This window comes from Anolis carolinensis, unplaced genomic scaffold (assembly GCF_035594765.1).
Source record: "Anolis carolinensis isolate JA03-04 unplaced genomic scaffold, rAnoCar3.1.pri scaffold_15, whole genome shotgun sequence".
Lineage (NCBI taxonomy): Eukaryota > Metazoa > Chordata > Lepidosauria > Squamata > Dactyloidae > Anolis > Anolis carolinensis.
In genome coordinates, this window is record NW_026943826.1 from 11772930 (window position 1) to 11793971 (window position 21042).

The following is a 21042-nucleotide window of genomic DNA, read 5'->3' on the forward strand; positions in this document are numbered from 1 at the left end:
AATATAGTAATTTATCGCCAGTCTTGTACTATGCTAATAATATAATATTGTTTTATCGTGCCATCAGGGGCGTAGAAAGACAATCAGGGCCAGCTAACACCTTCCAACAAAAGATTCCCCTCAGGGAGGAAGCAGCCAGGCTTGAAAGCTGCATGGCCATTCGATGCTAATCACGGTGACAAATGGCAGCATTTGTTTTGGGCAGAAGCATTGGCCTCTGATTTACGGGAGACGCGGGACCTCTCCGGGTCCCGAATTTATGTCCGTAATTAGTATTAATCAACAATCCGAAGAGAGCGCTTGAGTAAATCAATGTTTTTTATTTTTAATTAGATGGCGACGCGGCGTAAAATATGAGAGAAAGGACGGCAGGGGAGTTTGGGGATGCGTTTTCGAACGGCTCGGTTGGCAGAAGCTGGGGCTAACGGCGGGAGCTCACTCCAATAAAATATCCCAATATTTATTCAGGACGTCCAGCGTTTATTTAAATAAATGATTTATTCTATGGAGACGATATTTCGGTTGCATCCATCACGGCGCTGGCATTTGCCGAAGCCAGGAAATAAAGACTTTTCAAATCTTCTCCCTCCTGCATACATGGCTTTTTTAAAAAATAAAGATATATTCCGATTATTCTTTGGCATAATGCCGTTGCGGTTTTATGATAAAGAGAGAAAGAGGGAGGCCGTAATGGAATTGCCTTATCAGGCCAACTGTGCAAATAAGATACCGCTCGGAGGCTTCTCTCAGGTCCCCGCAAGCTAGAGCTGACAGACGGGAGCTCACCCAACTTGAGAACATACTTCCAGTCTCTTCTGGTGAGAGAGAATTGGCTGTTTACAGGGACGTTGCCCAGGGGAAGCTGCCTGGATGTGTTAGCCGAGAGTCTTCTCTCATGTCCCCGCAAGCTAGAGCTGACAGATGGGAGCTCACCCAACTTGAGAACTAGGATGCAATGGAACGACAGGAAAGAAAGGAGATTCCACCTGAACATAACTGTGAGAGAGAACTGTTCAGCAGTGGAACTCTCTGCTCCATCTTTGGAGGCTTTGAATCAGAGGCTGGATGGCCATCTGTTGGGGGTGCTTTAAATGCGATTTTCTTGGCAGAATTGGGTTGGACTGGAGGGTCCGTGAGGTCTCTTCCAACGCTAGGATTCTATGATATCTTATCTATCTATCTTCCTATCTCTCTCTCTTCCTATCTATCTATCTGTCTATCTATATATCTATCTATCAGATATCAATCTATCAATCATGTCTATCTGTCATTCATCCATCCAAGATTCCATGGATGGGATGAATGGCCTTACAATCCACAGACATCCATATCATCATGAACATGTCCATCTTCTCCCTCGATCTATCTATCTATCATATATCTATCAACCTATTTCTCTCTCCTATCTATCAATCATGTCTATCTGTCTGTCATCCATCCATCCAAGACTCCAAGTCTACCCAACTCCATGCCAACCTCAACGTGTTCACCTTCTCCCTCTATCTATCTATCTATCTATCTATCTATCTATCTATCTATCTATCTATCATATAGCTATCAACATATCTCTCTCTCTTATCTAAATATCTATCAATCATATCTGTCATTCATCCATCCAAGACTCCATGGATGGGATGAATGGCCTTACAGTCCACAGACATCCAAGCCATCAACAACGTGTCCACCTTCTCCCTCGATCTAGCTATCTATCTATCTACCTATCTATCAACCTATCTATCTATCAACCTATTTATCTATCAACATATCTCTCTCTCCTATCTAAATATCTATCAATCAACCTATCTCTCCCTCCTATCTAAGTATCTATCAATCATGTCTATCTGTCTGTCATTCATCCATCCAAGACTCCATGGATAGGATGAATAGCCTTACAGTCCACAGACATCCATGCCATCATGAACGTGTCCACCTACTCCCTCTATCTATCTATCTATCTATCTATCTATCTATCTATCTATCTATCTATCTATCATTCTATTTATCAACATATCTCTCCCTCCTATCTAAATATCTATCAATCATATCTGTCATCCATCCAAGATTCCAAGTCTACCCAAATCCATGCCAACCTCAACGTGTCCACCTTCTCCCTCGATCTATCTGTCTATCTATTTATCTATCAACCTATCTCTCTCTCCTATCTAAGAATCAATCAATCAATCAATCATGTCTATCTGTCTGTCATTCATCTATCCAAAACTCCATGGATGGGATGAATGGCTTTACAATCCACAGACATCCATATCATCATGAACGTGTCCACCTTCTCCCTCTATCTATCTACCTATCTACCTATCTATCTATCAACATATCTCTCCCTCCTATCTAAATATCTATCTATCTATCAGTCATGTCTATCTGTCTGTCATCCATCCAAGACTCCAAGTCTACCCAAATCCATGCCACCCTCAATGTGTCCACCTTCTCCCTCTATCTATCTATCTATCTATCTATCTATCTATCTATCTATCTATCTATCTACCTATCTATCTATCAACATATCTCTCTCTCCTATCTAAATATCTATCTATCAATCATATCTGTCATCCATCCATCCATCCATCCAAGACTCCAAGTCTACCCAAATCCATGCCAACCTCAATGTGTCCACCTTCTCCCTCTATCTATCTATCTCTACCTATCTCTCTCTCCTATCTAAATATCTATCTGTCAATCATGTCTATCTGTCTGTCATCCATCCATCCAAGACTCCATGGATGGGATGAATGGCCTTACAATGAACGTGTCCACCTTCTTCCTTGATCTATCTATCTATCTATCTATCTATCTATCTATCTATCTATCTATCTATCTATCAACCGATCTCTCTCTCCTATCTAAATATCTATCAGTCATATCTGTCATCCATCCATCCATCCATCCATCCATCCATCCAAGACTCCAAGTCTACCCAAATCCATGCCAACCTCAACGTGTTCACCTTCTCCCTCTATCTATCTATCTATCTATCTATCTATCTATCTATCTATCTATCTGTCAATCAACATATCTCTCTCTTCTATCTAAGCATCTATCAATCAATCAATCTATCAATCATGTCTATCTGTCTGTCATCCATCCATCCATCCAAGACTCCATGGATGGGATGAATGACCTTACAGTCCACAGACATCGAAGCCATCACCAATGTGTCCACCTTCTCCCTCCCTCTATCTATCTATATATCTATCTATCTATTATCAACATATCTCTCCCTCCTAAGTATCAATCTATCAATCATGTCTATCTGTCTGTCATCTATCCATCCAAGACTCCAAGTCTACCTAAATCCATGCCAACCTCAATGTGTCCACCTTCTCCCTCTATCTATCTATCTCTACCTATCTCTCTCTCCTATCTAAATATCTATCTGTCAATCATGTCTATCTGTCTGTCATCCATCCATCCAAGACTCCATGGATGGGATGAATGGCCTTACAATGAACGTGTCCACCTTCTTCCTTGATCTATCTATCTATCTATCTATCTATCTATCTATCTATCTATCTATCTATCTATCTATCAACCGATCTCTCTCTCCTATCTAAATATCTATCAGTCATATCTGTCATCCATCCATCCATCCATCCATCCATCCATCCATCCAAGACTCCAAGTCTACCCAAATCCATGCCAACCTCAACGTGTTCACCTTCTCCCTCTATCTATCTATCTATCTATCTATCTATCTATCTATCTATCTATCTATCTGTCAATCAACATATCTCTCTCTCCTATCTAAGCATCTATCAATCAATCAATCCCTTCTCCCTCGATCTATCTATCTATCTATCTATCTATCTATCTATCTATCTATCTAAGAACATATCTCTACCTCCTATCTAAATATCTATCTATCAATCAATCAATCATGTCTATCTGTCTATCATTCATCCATCCAAGGCTCCATGGATGGGATGAATGACCTTACAATCCACAGACATCCAAGCCATCATCATCGTGTCCACCTTCTCCATCTATCTATCTATCTATCTATCTATCTATCTATCTATCTATCTATCTATCTATCTATCAACCTATCTCTCTCTCCTATCTAAATATCTATCTATCAATCATGTCTATCAGTCTGTCATCCATCCATCCAAGACTTCATGGATGGGATGAATGGCCTTACAATCCACAGACATCCATATCATCATGAACGTGTCCACCTTCTCCCTTGATCGATCTATCTATCTATCTATCTATCTATCTATCTATCTATCTATCTATCTATCTATCTATCAATCAACCGATCTCTCTCTCCTATCTAAATATCTATCTGTCAATCATGTCTATCTGTCTGTCATCCATCCATCCAAGACTCCATGGATGGGATGAATGGCCTTACAATCAACGTGTCCACCTTCTTCCTTGATCTATCTATCTATCTATCTATCTATCTATCTATCTATCTATCTATCTATGTCTATCTGTCAATCATCATCCATCCATTCATCCATCCCAAGCCTGCCTTGCACACAAGCGCATCCCCCTGCGCATGGATCAAGAATCCTTGGTGCAACTTCAACCTCTTAACGGTTTTGCAAGTTTATACAATGCATAAACGGAGCCAATGCCAAGAAACGAATTCTATCCTGGATTCGGACTGGGATTCCCATTGCCCTTCGCCCCGAAAGCAGCTGCGCACCAGTGCGCACCCGTGTCCTTGCATAACAAGCAGGAGGAAACCGAGCCCGTGATTTAGCACAAGCCAACATTTACGGCTTCCCTTTTTTTTTTTTACTTTTGTGGGTAATTTGTACGCAGGGCGCCGGTGGATGCCATCTGCCATAAAGCCTTTTACGGTTATTTCTCCGGCAGCAGAGCCTGCGCATGGATTTCCATGCAAGCGCAATGACAACAGAGCCAAAGGAACACAAACAAGGGCCAAAATCCCATAAGATCTCAGGACAAAATACCATAAGATGCCAGATGTGCTGCCATCCCGCTGGGAGGCTTCTCTCATGTCCACACAAGCTAGAGCTGACAGACAGGAGCTCACCCAACTTGAGAACATACTGCAATTTTGTGATACAAAATCCAGCATATACATCTCGTTTGCTGTGTCATACTGTGTCTTTGTGTCAATAATAATAATAATAATCCAGCATATATATCTTGTTTGCTGTGTCTTTGTGTCAATAATAATAATACCAATAATAATAATAATCATCATCATCATCATCCTGCTTATATATCTCATTTGAGGTCATACTGTGTCTTTGTGTCAATAATAATAATAATAATCCAGCATATATATCTTGTTTGCTGTGTCTTTGTGTCAATAATAATAATACCAATAATAATAATAATCATCATCATCATCATCCTGCTTATATATCTCATTTGAGGTCATACTGTGTCTTTGTGTCAATAATAATAATAATAATCCAGCATATATATCTCGTTTGCTGTGTCTTTGTGTCAATAATAATAACAATAACAATAATAATAATCCAGCATATATATCTCGTTTGAGGTCACACTGTGTCTTTGGGTCAATAATAATAATAGTAATCCAACATATATATCTCGTTTGCTGTGTCTTTGTGTCCAATAATGATAATACTAATACTAATAATAATAATAATAATCCAGCATATATATCTCGTTTGAGTCATACTGTGTTTTTGGGTCAATAATAATAATAATAATAATAATAATAATCCAGCATATATATCTCATTTGTTGTGTCTTTGTGTCCAATAATAATAACACTAGTACTACTACTACTACTACTACTACTAATAATAATAATAATAATAATCCAGCATATATATCTCGTTTGAGGTCATACTGTGTCTTTGTGTCAATAATAATAATAATAATAATAATAATAATAATAATAATCCAGCATATATATCTCATTTGCTGTGTCTTTGTGTCAATACTACTACTACTACTAATAATAATAATAATCCAGCATATATATCTCGTTTGAGGTCATACTGTGTCTTTGTGTAAATAATAATAATAATAATAATAATAATAATAATAATAATAATAATAATCCAGCATATATATCTTGTTTGCTGTGTCATACTCTGTCTTTGGGTCAATAATAATAATAACAACAATAATAATAATACATCACACAGTGGGAAGTGTTTGACTTGTGATTTTCTGATACGAAATCCAGCATATAGATCTCATTTGCTGTATCTTTGTGTCAACAACAACAACAACAATAATAATCCATCATATATATCTCATTTGAGGTCATACTGTGTCTTTGTGTCAATAATAATAATAATAATAATAATAATAATAATAATAATAATAATTCAGCATATACAGTAGAGTCTCACTTATCCAAGCCTTGCTTATCCAAGCCTCTGGATAATCCAAGCCATTTTTGTCGTCAATGTTTTCAATATATCATGATATTTTGGTGCTAAATTCGTAAATACAGTAATTACTACACAGCATTACTGCATATTGAACTACTTTTTCTGTCAAATTTGTTGTGTAACATGATGTTTTAGTGCTTAATTTGTAAAATCATAACCTAATTTGATGTTTAATAGGTTTTTCCTTAATCCCTCCTTATTATCCAATATATTCGCTTATCCAAGCTTCTGCTGGCCCGTTTAGCTTGGATAAGTGAGACTCTACTGTATATCTTGTTTGCTGTGTCTTTGTGTCAATAATAATAATACTAATACTAATAATAATCCAGCATATATATCTCATTTGAGGTCATCCTGTGTCTTTGTGTTAATCATCATCATCATCATCATCATCATCCAGCATATATATCTCATTTGCTGTGTCATACTCTGTCTTTGTGTCAATAATAATAACAATAATAATAAATCTTTATTTATATCCCGCTTTTCTCCCCCATTTGCAAGGTCATAGGTTCGAAAATGGGCCGAATGGGGAGGAAAGAAAAAATTGCTCTGACTTTTTTGTCTTATTCCTCTTTCTGCGGGAAGCCTGTCATTCCGGCAAGGCGCATAAATCAAGATGCAAATGCATGCGAAGGGAAGGGGGAAGGCAGGCAGGCACGGTGTGCAAACACTTCCCCGCAAACAAACAGATAAACAAACAAACAAACAAAACGGGAGTCTTGGAGAGCCTCTTTCCAGCAGAACCGGGATTGTTGTGCGGCTCCTGACATTGCGGCGGGTGCAGAGAGGCCCAGTTCGTGGGAAGAGCTGTCAAGATGATGCATGGCCTGCGATGGGCAGGGAGCCCTTGCCTTCCAGGGGAGGAAATTAATGGATGGCCCCGGCCAGATCCCGGGACAACGGCCAGGAGGACCCCGACCCCAACCGAGGGCCTTCGTCCCGTCCAAGGTGAAGGGCAGAGCAAGAAAACACTTGTCTGCGGGAGGAAATGCTGCTTCCCTGTAATTTCCTTCCTAAATTGCACAGAAAGGCTCAAAGGATGAGGCCAACAATGCTCCATTTCAAAAATCAGAAACTCTTCAAAGTACAGCAGACAAAAAATCAGTACAAGAAAACCGCACTACAAACTAGAGCTGACAGCTGGCACAACAAAACACTGCGTGGAAAGTTCCTTGACAAAATTGAAGGAAAAGCTGATAAGGAGAAGACCTGGCTCTGGCTCTGAAGAAGGACCCTGAAGACCCCAAAGATGATAATAATAATAATAATAATAATAATAATAATAATAATAATAATAATAATACAAGTAAAACAAGCAGTCAAAGAAGAAGAACATGCCCTGGCAGAATATGTAAAGCAAATATGAAGAACCTGCTTTGATTGAAGTCAAAAATCAGAAACTCCTCAAAGCACAGCAGACAAAAAAAACAGTACAAGAAAACCGCACTACAAACTAGAGCTGACAGCTGGCACAACAAAACATGGCATGGAAAGTTCCTTGACAAAATTGAAGGAAAAGCTGATAAGGAGAAGACCTGGCTCTGGCTCTGAAGAAGGACCCTGAAGACCTCAAAGATAATAATAATAATAATAATAATAATAATAATAATAATAATAATAATAATAATAATACAAGTAAAACAAGCAGTCAAAGAAGAAGAACATGCCCTGGCAGAATATGTAAAGCAAATATGAAGAACCTGCTTTGATTGAAGTCAAAAATCAGAAACTCCTCAAAGCACAGCAGACAAAAAAAACAGTACAAGAAAACCGCACTACAAACTAGAGCTGACAGCTGGCACAACAAAACATGGCATGGAAAGATCCTTGACAAAATTGAAGGAGAAGACCTGGCTCTGGCTAACAAATGGGACCCTGAAGAAGGAAGGAGACAGAAGCCCAGGAGCAAGCCATCAGAACAAAGGCAATTAATAATAATAATAATAATAATAATAATAATAATAATAGAAGACCTGGCTCTGGCTCACGAATGGGACCCTGAAGGAGGAGACGGAAGGCCTGATCCTTGCAGCCCAGGAGCAAGACATCAGGACAAAGGTAATTAAGTCCAAGATCGAAAAATCAGCTGATGACCCAAAATGCAGACTGTGCAAGGAAACCGACGAAACCATTGATCATCTCCTCAGCTGCTGTAAGAAAATCACACAGACAGACTACAAACAGAGGCACAACTATGTGGCCCAAATGATCCATTGGAACTTATGCCTCAAGTACCACCTCCCAGAAGCAAAGAACTGGTGGGATCACAAACCTCAAAAGTATTGGAAAATGAACATGCAAAGATACTGTGGGACTTCCGAATCCAGACTGACAAAGTTCTGGAACACAACACACCAGACATCACAGTTGTGGAGAAGAAAAAGGTTTGGATCATTGATGTCGCCATCCCAGGTGAAAAACAACAGGAAAAACTCAGCCGCTCTCAGGACCTCAAGATTGAACTTCAAAGACTCTGGTAGAAACCAGTGCAGGTGGTCCCGGTGGTGATCGGCACACCAAAAGATTTCAGCCGGCATTTGGAAACAATAGACATCGACAAAATCACAATCTGCCAACTGCTAAAGGCCACCCGACTGGGATTTGCGAGCATCATCCGAAAATACATCACAGAGTCCTAGACACTTGGGAAGTGTTCGACTTGTGATTTTGTGATACGAAATCCAGCATGTCTATCTTGTTTGCTGTGTCATACAGCAACATAATAATAATAATAATAATAATAATAATAATAATAATAATAATAATAATAATAAAAAATATATCATACAGTCCTAGACACTTGGGAAGTGTTCGACTTGTGATTTTTTGATACGAAATCCAGCATGACTATCTTGTTTGCTGTGTCATACAGCAACATAATAATAATAATAATAATAATAATAATAATAGTAATAATAATAAAAAATATATCATACAGTCCTAGACACTTGGGAAGTGTTCGACTTGTGATTTTGTGATACGAAATCCAGCATATCTATCTTGTTTGCTGTGTCATACAGCAACATAATAATAATAATAATAATAATAATAATAATAATAATAATAATAAATATATCATACAGTCCTAGACACTTGGGAAGTGTTCGACTTGTGATTTTGTGATATGAAATCCAGCATGTCTATCTTGTTTCTGTGTCATAATAAAATAATAATAATAATAATAATAATAATAATAATAATAATAATAAGTCCTCCTTGTGAGGCAGTTCCCCTCTTAAAGGCACACACACAGATATATATATATTAATTAAAAGGCAAGCAGGACCAAAGCGGCGACGCTCCCGCCATAAAGCAGATAATTTTACAGCTGGATAGCCTGCCTCTGATGTACTTGAAAACCATTTTCAAGCGACATAAAGTTTAACATACCGGTACATCTGCCTTCCCACTAGATTCTACATGGAATTTTAAATTTAATTATATTAAAGCATTGTTACAGAGGGGCCTCGCAAGGAGGCTAACCAACTGGAACTGGGAGAGGAGGAGAAACCCCTCTGTTCCTTCTCTCTCTCGACTTTCTCGTTCTTTCTTTTTTTTTTCCCTCCCTCCTTCGGTGCAATTTTTCTCCTGAAATCCGCTCCTCGCAGGGCCGAAAAATCATTCTGACGCGTGGATTTATGCGCCCTCTCTCTCTCTATATATATATATTTATCGATCGCCAAGCCATTCAGCCTCGGCCCGAAAAATGTTTATCCACTTGTACGCGATTTGCTGGCGCAACACCTTTCGGCTTATCACGGCCCCGGAGTCACCACACAAACACACCAGACTCACAACCAGCCATCTATATATATAAAAGAGTAATGGCATCACGGCGACCCACAAAACAACAAAACTACCTCGAAATTTGACAACACAACCCATCATCCACGCCTCTAGGTTGGTACAACAAAAAGAAAACAAATATAAAGTCCTAATTAGAGGGAGAGGAATAATTGCTTTTATCCAATTGCTGCCAGTTAGAAGGCTAAGCTCCTCCAACTTGGTCTCCTAGCAACCCAATCAAAAAATAATAAAAACACTAAAAAATAATTAAAAACACTACAAAAATTAATACAATAAAATACTATAATAACAGAAAATAACGAAAAATAATACAAGAAAATAATAAAATATAATAAAGAAAAATATAACTTACAATAAAATTAATAAAAAATGCAAATGACGTCAAATAAAAATTACACAACAATTTTTAACCAATACCACCACCACTTTGCCACAGCAGCGCGTGGCCGGGCACAGCTAGTATATATATATATATATATAGAGAGAGAGAGAGAGAGAGATCAAAAGAGAGCGAGACTACTAGCCCTGGCACCTATTTCCTTGCTTTGTTATTTATCACGCATCCTCTGCGAAAAGGATGAAGGTGACTTCTTCTCTCCCTCCTCCTTTTCCCCTCCTTTTCCTTCCTCTTCCTCCTCTTCTGCTCTTCTTCCCTCCATCTCTTCCTTCTCTTCCTCTTATTCCTCTTTCTCTCTTCCCCATCCTTCCTCTTCCTCTCATCTTCTTCCTTCCTTTCCTTCCTTCCTCCGTACTTCTCATCTTCTGCCTTTCTTTCCTCTTCCTTCCTCTCCCTCTTCCTCCTCCTTTTCCGCCCATCTTCATCCTTCCTTCCTCTTTTCTTCTTCCCATCTTCCCTTTCTCCCCTTCTCTCCTTATTTGTTTTCTTCCTCTTCCTTTTCCTCCTTCTCTTCTCCTTCCTTTTCCTTTTTCCGACCATCTATTATTCTTTCCTGCCCCTTCCTGCTCTTCCTCCCTTCCTCTTCCTCTCCTTCCTTTTCCTTTTCTTCCCGTCCTTTACCTTTCCTTTCCTCCGCATTCCTGTTCTTCCTCCCTTCCTTTCCTTCCCATCCTCTTCCTTTCCTCCCCCTTCCTGCTCTTCCTCCCTTCCTCTTCTCCTTCTTTTTCCTTTTCCTCCCATCTTCTTCCTCCTCTTCCTCTCCTTCTTCCTCCTCTTCCTCTCCTTCTGCCTCTCCTCCCTCTTCCTTTTCCTCCCATCTTCTTCTTCCTCTTCCTCTCCTCCTTCCTCCTCTTCCTCTCCTTCCTTTTTGTTTTCTTCCCATCCTCTTCCTTTCCTCCCCCTTCCTGCTCTTCCTCCCTTCCTCTTCTCCTTCTTTTTCCTTTTCCTCCCATCTTCTTCCTCCTCTTCCTCTCCTTCTTCCTCCTCTTCCTCTCCTTCCTTTTCGTTTTCTTTCCATCCTCTTCCTTTCCTTGCCTCTGCCTTCCTGCTCTTCCTCCCTTCCTCTTCCTCTCTTTCTGCCTCTCCTCCCTCTTCCTTTTCCTCCCATCTTCTTCCTCTCCTGTCCGAGGGACAGACGGCCGTATCTCATTCCGGCATCTGCTTCCCAATTGACGGCCTTTCCTGGGACCATTAGGTTCCTCCAAATGGAGCTTTTCCCACCAAACCAACACCAGCCTCCCCTTTGGCTTCGGAGTCAACGGCCGGAATGAATGACGCGCGTCACTCTCCATCTGTGACATAAATATTTGGGAACAAGCGTAACTTTGGCCGCCTTCCACCAAACCCAATATTCTCCGGACCTCGGACGGAGCAAAGGCGGTGCTTCTAATGTCCAGCAATGGACGATAAAACACGGATATGGCTTTTTCTGCGCAGGGAATAAATTCGAACCCAGATCTCACAACCCGACACTGAAGCCACTGCACTCTGCTCGCCCTTATGGCGCACGGAGCCCTTTCCAAAGGTACAGAAGGGTGAAAACTGCCGCACGATGAGGCCGCGGAGGGGGGGAAATATTTCCATTTAAATGCAAAGTGGATGCAAGGAGGGGACGAGATAAAGGGACGCGCGGAGGCCGCCTTCTCGCCAGGTGATGCCTCGCACGGGGTTCGCTTTGGGGCCTGAACATTGCGGCACCACCAGCTCCAGGAGGAAATTGGCTCCAGAGCTCCAGCCGGGAAGGAGAGATTGCGGAAGGAAGGAAGGAAGGAAGGAAGGAAGGAAGGAAGGAAAGGAGGAGGGAGGAAGAGAAGGACACCCTTGCCAGGCCTCCCAGGAAGGAGAAAAGAGAGAAAGGGAAGGAGAGGGAGAGAGGAAGAGAAGGAGGAGGGAAAAGATGAAAGGACAGAAAAGGAAGGAAGGAAGGAACGAAGGAAGGAAGGAAGGAAGGAAGGAAGGGGAGAAAGGGAAGGAGAGGGAGAGGGAAGGAAGGAAGGAGAGAAAGAAGGAAGGAAGGAAGGAAGGAAGGAAGGAAGGAAGGAAGGAAGGAAAGGAGGAGGGAGGAAGGAAAGGAGGAGGGAGGAAGAGAAGGACACCCTTGCCAGGCCTCCCAGGAAGGAGAAAAGAGAGAAAGGGAAGGAGAGGGAGAGAGGAAGAGAAGGAGGAGGGAAAAGATGAAAGGACAGAAAAGGAAGGAAGGAAGGAACGAAGGAAGGAAGGAAGGAAGGAAGGAAGGGGAGAAAGGGAAGGAGAGGGAGAGGGAAGGAAGGAAGGAGAGAAAGAAGGAAGGAAGGAAGGAAGGAAGGAAGGAAGGAAGGAAGGAAGGAAAGGAGGAGGGAGGAAGAGAAGGACACCCTTGCCAGGCCTCCCAGGAAGGAGAAAAGAGAGAAAGGGAAGGAGAGGGAGAGAGGAAGAGAGGGAGGAGGGAAAAGATGAAAGGACAGAAAAGGAAGGAAGGAAGGAAGGAAGGAAGGAAGGAAGGAAGGAAGGAAGGAAGGAAGGGGAGAAAGGGAAGGAGAGGGAGAGGGAAGGAAGGAAGGAGAGAAAGAAGGAAGGAAGGAAGGAAGGAAGGAAGGAAGGAAGGAAGGAAGGAAGGAAGGAAGGAAAGGAGGAGGGAGGAAGAGAAGGACACCCTTGCCAGGCCTCCCAGGAAGGAGAAAAGAGAGAAAGGGAAGGAGAGGGAGAGAGGAAGAGAGGGAGGAGGGAAAAGATGAAAGGACAGAAAAGGAAGGAAGGAAGGAAGGAAGGAAGGAAGGAAGGAAGGAAGGGGAGAAAGGGAAGGAGAGGGAGAGGGAAGGAAGGAAGGAGAGAAAGAAGGAAGGAAGGAAGGAAGGAAGGAAGGAAGGAAGGAAGGAAGGAAGGAAAGGAGGAGGGAGGAAGAGAAGGACACCCTTGCCAGGCCTCCCAGGAAGGAGAAAAGAGAGAAAGGGAAGGAGAGGGAGAGAGGAAGAGAGGGAGGAGGGAAAAGATGAAAGGACAGAAAAGGAAGGAAGGAGAAAAGAGAGAAAGGGAAGGAGAGGGAGAGAGGAAGAGAGGGAGGAGGGAAAAGATGAAAGGACAGAAAAGGAAGGAAGGAAGGAACGAAGGAAGGAAGGAAGGAAGGGGAGAAAGGGAAGGAGAGGGAGAGGGAAGGAAGGAAGGAGAGAAAGAAGGAAGGAAGGAAGGAAGGAAGGAAGGAAGGAAGGAAGGAAGGAAGGAAGGAAAGGAGGAGGGAGGAAGAGAAGGACACCCTTGCCAGGCCTCCCAGGAAGGAGAAAAGAGAGAAAGGGAAGGAGAGGGAGAGAGGAAGAGAGGGAGGAGGGAAAAGATGAAAGGACAGAAAAGGAAGGAAGGAAGGAAGGAAGGAAGGAAGGAAGGAAGGAAGGAAGGAAGGAAGGAAGGGAAGGAGAGGGAGAGGGAACAAAGGAAGGAGAGAAAGAGAAAGAAGGAAGGAAGGAAGGAAGGAAGGAAGGAAGGAAAAGAGGAAGGAGGAGAGAAAGGGAAGGAGAGGAAAGAAAGGAAAGCAAGGGAGGAAGGAAAAGGAAGGAAGGAAGGAAGGAAGGAAGGAAGGAAGGAAGGAAGGAAAGCAAGACAGAAAGGAAAGGAAGAAAAGAAAGAGAAAGAAGGAAGGAAGGAGAGAAAAAGGAGAGGGAGAGAGGGAACCGAAGGAAGGAGAGAAAGAGAAGGAAGGAAGGAAGGAAGGAAGGAAGGAAGGAAGGAAGGAAGGAAGGGAAAAAGATGGAAGGGGAAGGAAAGCAGCACAGAAAAAGAAGGAAAGAAGAAAGGAAAGAGAAAGAAGGAAGGAAGGAGAGAAAGGAAAAAGAAAGGAAGGAAGGAGAAGGAAGGAAGGAAGGAAGGAAGGGGATGGATGGAAGGAATGAAGGAAGGGGAATGAAGGAAAGGGAGGAAGGACAGAAATAGAAAGAAGGAGAGAAAGGGATGGAAGGAAGAAATGAAGGAGAAGGGGGGAAAGGAGGACAGAAAGAATAGGAAGGAAAGAAACAGAAAGAAGGAAGGAAGGAAAGGAAGGAAGGATGGAAGGAAGGACATAAATAGAAAGAAACAATTGCAGAAAAGGCAGGAAGGAAGCAAGGGAAGAGGGAAGGAAGGAAGGAAAGAGGGAAGGAGAGGGGAGGAAAGAAGGACCGAAAAGGAAGGAATGAATGAAAAAGGAAGGAAGGAAAAAGAAACGAATACCAGAAAGCGAAGGAAGGAGGGAAGGAGAGGGAAGGAAAGCAGGACAGAAAGAGAAGGAAGGAATGAAAGAAAAAGAAGGAAGGAAGGAAGGAAGGAGAAAGAAATAACAACATCATGCAATTCCAAACTGAATGAGACTGCAGTGTAGATCCAGCCCCCAATCTTTCCGCCACTGCTTCCGAGAGGAAGAAACTTTGCAAATAAATAACAAGGAGGGGTTTTTTGAGGGGTTTGTCCCGTTGGCTTCGGAGATCATTAAAGGTTAATGATGAGCCACCGAAAGGTCACTTCTGCATATCGCACCTCCTGGACAAAAGCAGCTCTTCATTAACATGCGGAATATAAATTAAGCCGTAAGGCATTTAAAAAAGGCCACCAAAAAAGTCTTGGGTTTTTATTACCCGGCTAAATATCAGGAATAAATAAATGTGAGTTGGACGGGACCCGGCCAAAAGGTCCTGGCGTTGCAGCCCCAAGTCTTCTCCAGATCGATGGCCATTTGCAAGCCCTGTCCGTATCTCTTTCAAACATTGAGTTTCCTGGGTTTTTATATTTTTAGCTTTTTAATTCCCTTCTGCCGCTTGCTTTCTCTCTCCCGTTTCCCTGTGGATAAATCCTCAACTCATAAATCACAGCACGTTCTGCTCTCCCTTTTTAGTCCTTGGAAAACACGGCTCTTCAGCAGAACCTCTGCCTTGGCCGATCGGAATCAATCCTGGGCTTTTCTGGGGGTCCCGGATTATGTCGCCAAAGGGATTTATTCAAGGGTTTGGTTGGGTTTCAGTGATGTATTTTGGGAAGGTTTCCAAGGACTTTCCAAAGGAGGAAGGAAGGACAGAATGGGGAAGGAAGGAGGAAAGAAAGGAGGAAGGAAGGAAAGAAGGGAGGGAGGAGAAGGACAGAAAGGGGAAAAAAGGATAAACGGATGGAAGGAATGGGGGACAGAAGGAGAAAGAAAGACAGAAGAGAAGGAAGGAAGGAGAGAAGAGAAGGAAGGAAGAAGGAGAAGGAAGGAAGGAAGGAAGGAAGGAAGGAAGGAAGGAAGGAAGGAAGGAAGGAAGGAAGGAAGGGAGGGGGAGGGGAGGGAGGGAAGGAAGGGAAGGGAAGGGAAGGGAAGGAAAGGGAAAGGAAAGGAAAGGAAAGGAAAGGAAAGGAAAGGAAAGGAAAGGAAAGGAAAGGAAAGGAAAGGAAAGGAAAGAAAGGAAAGGAAAGGAAGGATAGACATAAAGAGAAAGAAAAACAGAAAGAGCAGGAAGGAAAGAGAGAAAGAGAAGGAAGGAAGAAGGAGAAGGAAGGAAGGAAGGAAGGAAGGAAGGAAGGAAGGAAGGAAGGAAGGAAGGAAGGAAGGAAGGAAGGAAAGGGAAGGGAAAGGAAAGGAAAGATAGACATAAAGAGAAAGAAAAACAGAAAGAGCAGGAAGGAGGGAGAGAAAGAGAAGGAAGGAAGGAGAGAAAGAGAAGGAAGGAAGGAAGGAGAAGGAAGAAGGGATGGAAAGAAAGAGAAAGGATGACAGAAAGCGTAGGAAGGAAGGAGGGAATGAGAAGAAAGAAGTGAAAGGGAAGTAAGGAATGAGGGAAAGGGAAGGAAGGGAGGGATGGAGGGGCAGAAGAAGGGAGAACAGAATGAGTAAGGAAGAAGTGATAGAGAAGGAAGGAGGGAAAGAGAAGGAAGAAAGGAAGGAAAGAAGGGAGCGACAGAACAAGAAAGAAAGAGAAGGAAGGAAGAGAGAGAGGGAGCGAGAGACAGAAAGAGTAGGAAGGAAGGAAGAAGTGAAAGGAAGGAAGGAATAAAGGAAGGAAAGAAGGGAAGGAGGGACAGAACGAGAAGGAAAGATAGAACAAGTAGGAAGGACGAAGTGATAGAGAAGGAAGGAGGGAAGGAGAAGGGCAGGAAGGAGGAAGGAATTCCAAACAGGCCCCAGTCTGTGATTCCTTTTTCCCCTTCCTCCTCCGTTTGGGTGGCTTTGCCGTTTGAAGAATATGCAAATGCCGCGACTCGAGTATTATTAAACCTAATTAAAAACTAAATGCCACATCAAGATGAATGAACAAAGCCCGCTCCCCTCGTCGAGCCTCCTCCTCCTCCTCCTCCTCCTCCTCTCCGTCCCAACGCATTGGGGTAAACAAACACGGAAACACACAAACAAACTCCAGGGAGCCCTTTCCGCCAAAATTATTAGGCTCAGGGAAAAAAAAGACAGAAAAAGGGGGATTCCAACCTAGGAACGTTCAACAGCAGGATTCTAGAGACAGAGGCTGGATGGCCATCTGTCGAGAGGGAGGATCAGAGACACCTCAGCAAGCAAGAGTCCAAAAGTGGCAGGCTAAAACCCGGACGCTCAATCAGTGGCTGACTTCTTTGGGGTCCTTTACACCTCTCGATGGGCTCCGTTCCCAAGACTAGGTTTTACTTCTCTCTTCAAACCCTTTGCTTAATTTCGGCGCTTAACGAAGCTCCGCAAGATGTGGAACCATCCGCAACGGGATCCAGGGACCAGGATATAATAATAATAATAATAATAATAATAATAATAATAATAATAATAACAACAACAACAACTTATTAAAGGGCACCTTCCAAGATCCTGAGACAGGGCTGAGCCTCTATACTTCCCCTGAGTGGCATTTTAGGACTAAAGGGCGGAGCTAGGGGTGGGGCCTATTTCCAAGAACCCGAGACAGGGCTGAGCCTCTATATCTCTCCTGAGTGGCCTTTTAGGACTAAAGGGCGGAGCTAGGGGCGGGGCCTCTTCCCAAGAGCCCTAGACAGGGCTGAGCCTCTATATCTCTCCTGAGTGGCCTTTTAGGACTAAAGGGCGGAGCTAGGGGCGGGGCCTATTTCCAAGAGCCTGAGACAGGGCTGAGCCTCTATATCTCTCCTGAGTGGCCTTTTAGGACTAAAGGGTGGAGCTAGAGGCGGGGCCTCTTCCCAAGAGCCTGAGACAGGGCTGAGCCTCTATATCTCTCCTGAGTGGCCTTTTAGGACTAAAGGGCGGAGCTAGAGGCGGGGCCTCTTCCCAAGAGCCTGAGACAGGGCTGAGCCTCTATATCTCTCCTGAGTGGCCTTTTAGGACTAAAGGGTGGAGCTAGAGGCGGGGCCTCTTCCCAAGAGCCTGAGACAGGGCTGAGCCTCTATATCTCTCCTGAGTGGCCTTTTAGGACTAAAGGGTGGAGCTAGAGGCGGGGCCTCTTCCCAAGAACCCGAGACAGGGCTGAGCCTCTATATCTCTCCTGAGAAGCCTTTTAGGACTAAAGGGTGGAGCTAGAGGCGGGGCCTCTTCCCGAGAGCCCGAGACAGGGCTGAGCCTCTATACTTCTCCTGAGAGGCCTTTTAGGACTAAAGGGCGGAGCTAGGGGCGGGGCCTATTTCCAAGAGCCCAAGACAGGGCTGAGCCTCTATATCTCTCCTGGCCTTTTAGGGCTAAAGGGTGGAACTAGGGGCGGGGCCTATTTCCAAGAGCCCGAGACAGGGCTGAGCCTCTATACTTCTCCTGAGAGGCCTTTTAGGACTAAAGGGCGGAGCTAGGGGCGGGGCCTATTTCCAAGAGCCCGAGACAGGGCTGAGCCTCTATACTTCTCCTGAGAGGCCTTTTAGGACTAAAGGGCGGAGCTAGGGGCGGGGTCTCTTCCCAAGAGCCTGAGACAGGGCTGAGCCTCTATAGTTCTCCTGAGTGGTCTTTTAGGACTAAAGGGCGGAGCTAGGGGTGGGGCCTATTCCCAAGAACCCGAGACAGGGCTGAGCCTCTATAGTTCTCCTGAGTGGTCTTTTAGGACTAAAGGGCGGAGCTAGGGGCGGGGCCTCTTCCCAAGAACCCGAGACAGGGCTGAGCCTCTATATCTCTCCTGAGTGGCCTTTTAGGACTAAAGGGTGGAGCTAGAGGCGGGGCCTCTTCCCAAGAGCCTGAGACAGGGCTGAGCCTCTATATCTCTCCTGAGTGGCCTTTTAGGACTAAAGGGTGGAGCTAGGGGCGGGGCCTATTTCCAAGAGCCCGAGACAGGGCTGAGCCTCTATACTTCTCCTGAGAGGCCTTTCAGGACTAAAGGGCGGAGCTAGGGGTGGGGCCTATTTCCAAGAGCACGAGACAGGGCTGAGCCTCTATACTTCTCCTGAGAGGCCTTTCAGGACTAAAGTGCGGAGCTAGGGGCGGGCCTATTCCCAGGAGCCCAAGACAGGGCTGAGCCTCTATATCTCTCCTGGCCTTTTAGGGCTAAAGGGTGGAACTAGGGGTGGGGCCTATTCCCGAGAGCCTGAGACAGGGCTGAGCCTCTATAGTTCTCCTGAGTGGCCTTTTAGGACTAAAGGGCGGAGCTAGGGGCGGGGCCTATTCCCAAGAACCCGAGACAGGGCTGAGCCTCTATCTCCTGAGGCGCTTTTTGGGACACAAGGGGCAAGGCCTCCTTCCAAGAGCCTGAGACAGGGCTGAGCCTCTATATCTCTCCTGAGAGGCCTTTTAGGACTAAAGGGTGGGGCTAGCAGTGGGGGCGGGGCCTATTCCCAAGAACCCGAGACAGGGCTGAGACTCTATCTCCTGAGGCACTTTTTGGGACACAAGGGGCGAGGCCTCCTTCCAAGAGCCTGAGACAGGGCTGAGCCTCTATATCTCTCCTGAGAGGCCTTTTAGGACTAAAGGGTGGGGCTAGGGGCGGGGCCTCTTCCCAAGAGCTTCTGTATACCTCCCCTGAGGCGCTTGTTAGAACACGGGGGTGTGGTATAGAGGTCCCACCCCCTCCTCTAGCCCCGCCCCCTGTGTCTTGGCAGGCACTGCAGGATAGGGATAGATGCTCAGCCCTGACTCAAAGCTTGTAACTCCGTCCATCCCAGTCCGTTTGTGGCTCCACCCACCTCCCCCACCCAGCCCTGAATCTCTTGAGCAGGAGCCACGCCCACCCCTCTAAGCCACACCCCCTTTCCAGGACACACTAATATTTTTTCTGGAAAGGGGGCGGCGGGCCAAATAAGTTTGGGAACCACTGCATTAAACTATCAAAATCCAGCCCTTGATCAATCCGATCCCATTCAATTAAATCAACGAATTAAATCAACTTCACCATCGCTTTGTGATCGACGCATTGATTTGGGGCGAAATCGGGAGCAGAACGAATTAAATAAGGGGGGGAAAGGAGAGCCAAAGAGGGTCTACCTTGGAGAGGATCATTACCTGGTTTTTGGGGAGGTTGTGAGCCACTCATCGTGCTTCTCGAAGGTTATTAGGTAGGCAGCAATTTCCTGCGAAAAAAAGAAAAGAAGAGAATTAGTTAAAGGTGATTATATTATATAAATATTATATAAATATTTATTATATTATATAATTATTATATATCATATATATTATATAATTATTATATATCATATAATCTATATATATAAAAGAGTGATGGCATCACGGTGACCCACAAAACAACAAAACTACAGGCCCCCCAACCTCGAAATTTGACAACACAACCCATCATCCACGCCTCTAGGTTGATACAACAAAAAGGAAAGAAAAATAAAGTCCTAATTAGAGAGAGAGGAATAATTGCTTTTATCCAATTGCTGCCAGTTAGAAGGCTAAGCTCCTCCAACTTGGTCTCCTAGCAACCCAATAAAAAATAATAAAAAACACTAAAAAATAATTAAAAACACTAAAAAATTAATACAATAAAATACTATAACAGAAAATAACTAAAAATAATACAAGAAAATAATAAAATATAATAAAACGATAACTTACAATAAAATTTATAAAAAAAAACAAATTACCTCAAATAAAAATTACACAATTTTTAACCAATACCACCACCACTTTGCCACAGCAACGCGTGGCCGGGCACAGCTAGTATTATATAAATATTATATAAATATTTATTACATTATATAATTATTACATATCATATATATTCTATAATTATTATATATCATATAATTATATTCTATAATTATTATATATCATATAATTATATTCTATAATTATTATATATCATATAATTATATTATATAATATAATTATATTATATTATATATTATTATATATTATATAACGAACTTTACGTACTGATGGAGTTTCTGGGGGTTAACCCAGCATGATGGGAGTTGTAGTTCACCCTCAACGTTATGCATTTTGTACAATTAAAAGATTGACTTTTACAAATACGCAAGGCCATGCGCAAGGAAGTTTGAATGCAGGAAAGCCCTGCATTCCTCCATCTATCAATTCCTTCCTTCTTTTCTTCTCTCTTTCCATTGTTGGAAAGAGATAACACAGATGTCATTAAAATAATAATTAAAAGACAAAAGGCTTCTCTG

At 43.3% G+C, this 21042-nt stretch overlaps 1 protein-coding gene across 6 annotated transcripts in view; it reads right to left on the bottom strand.

Moving 5' to 3' along the window:
- camta1 (calmodulin binding transcription activator 1) overlaps positions 1-21042 on the bottom strand; it is a 195240-nt gene that overhangs the window by 100234 nt on the left and 73964 nt on the right. For all 6 annotated transcript variants that reach the window (XM_062965984.1, XM_062965982.1, XM_062965983.1 and 3 more), the window contains one exon: positions 19916-19983. In XM_062965984.1, coding sequence (XP_062822054.1) covers positions 19916-19983 — 68 coding nt within the window. The remainder of the gene's footprint in view (positions 1-19915; positions 19984-21042) is intronic.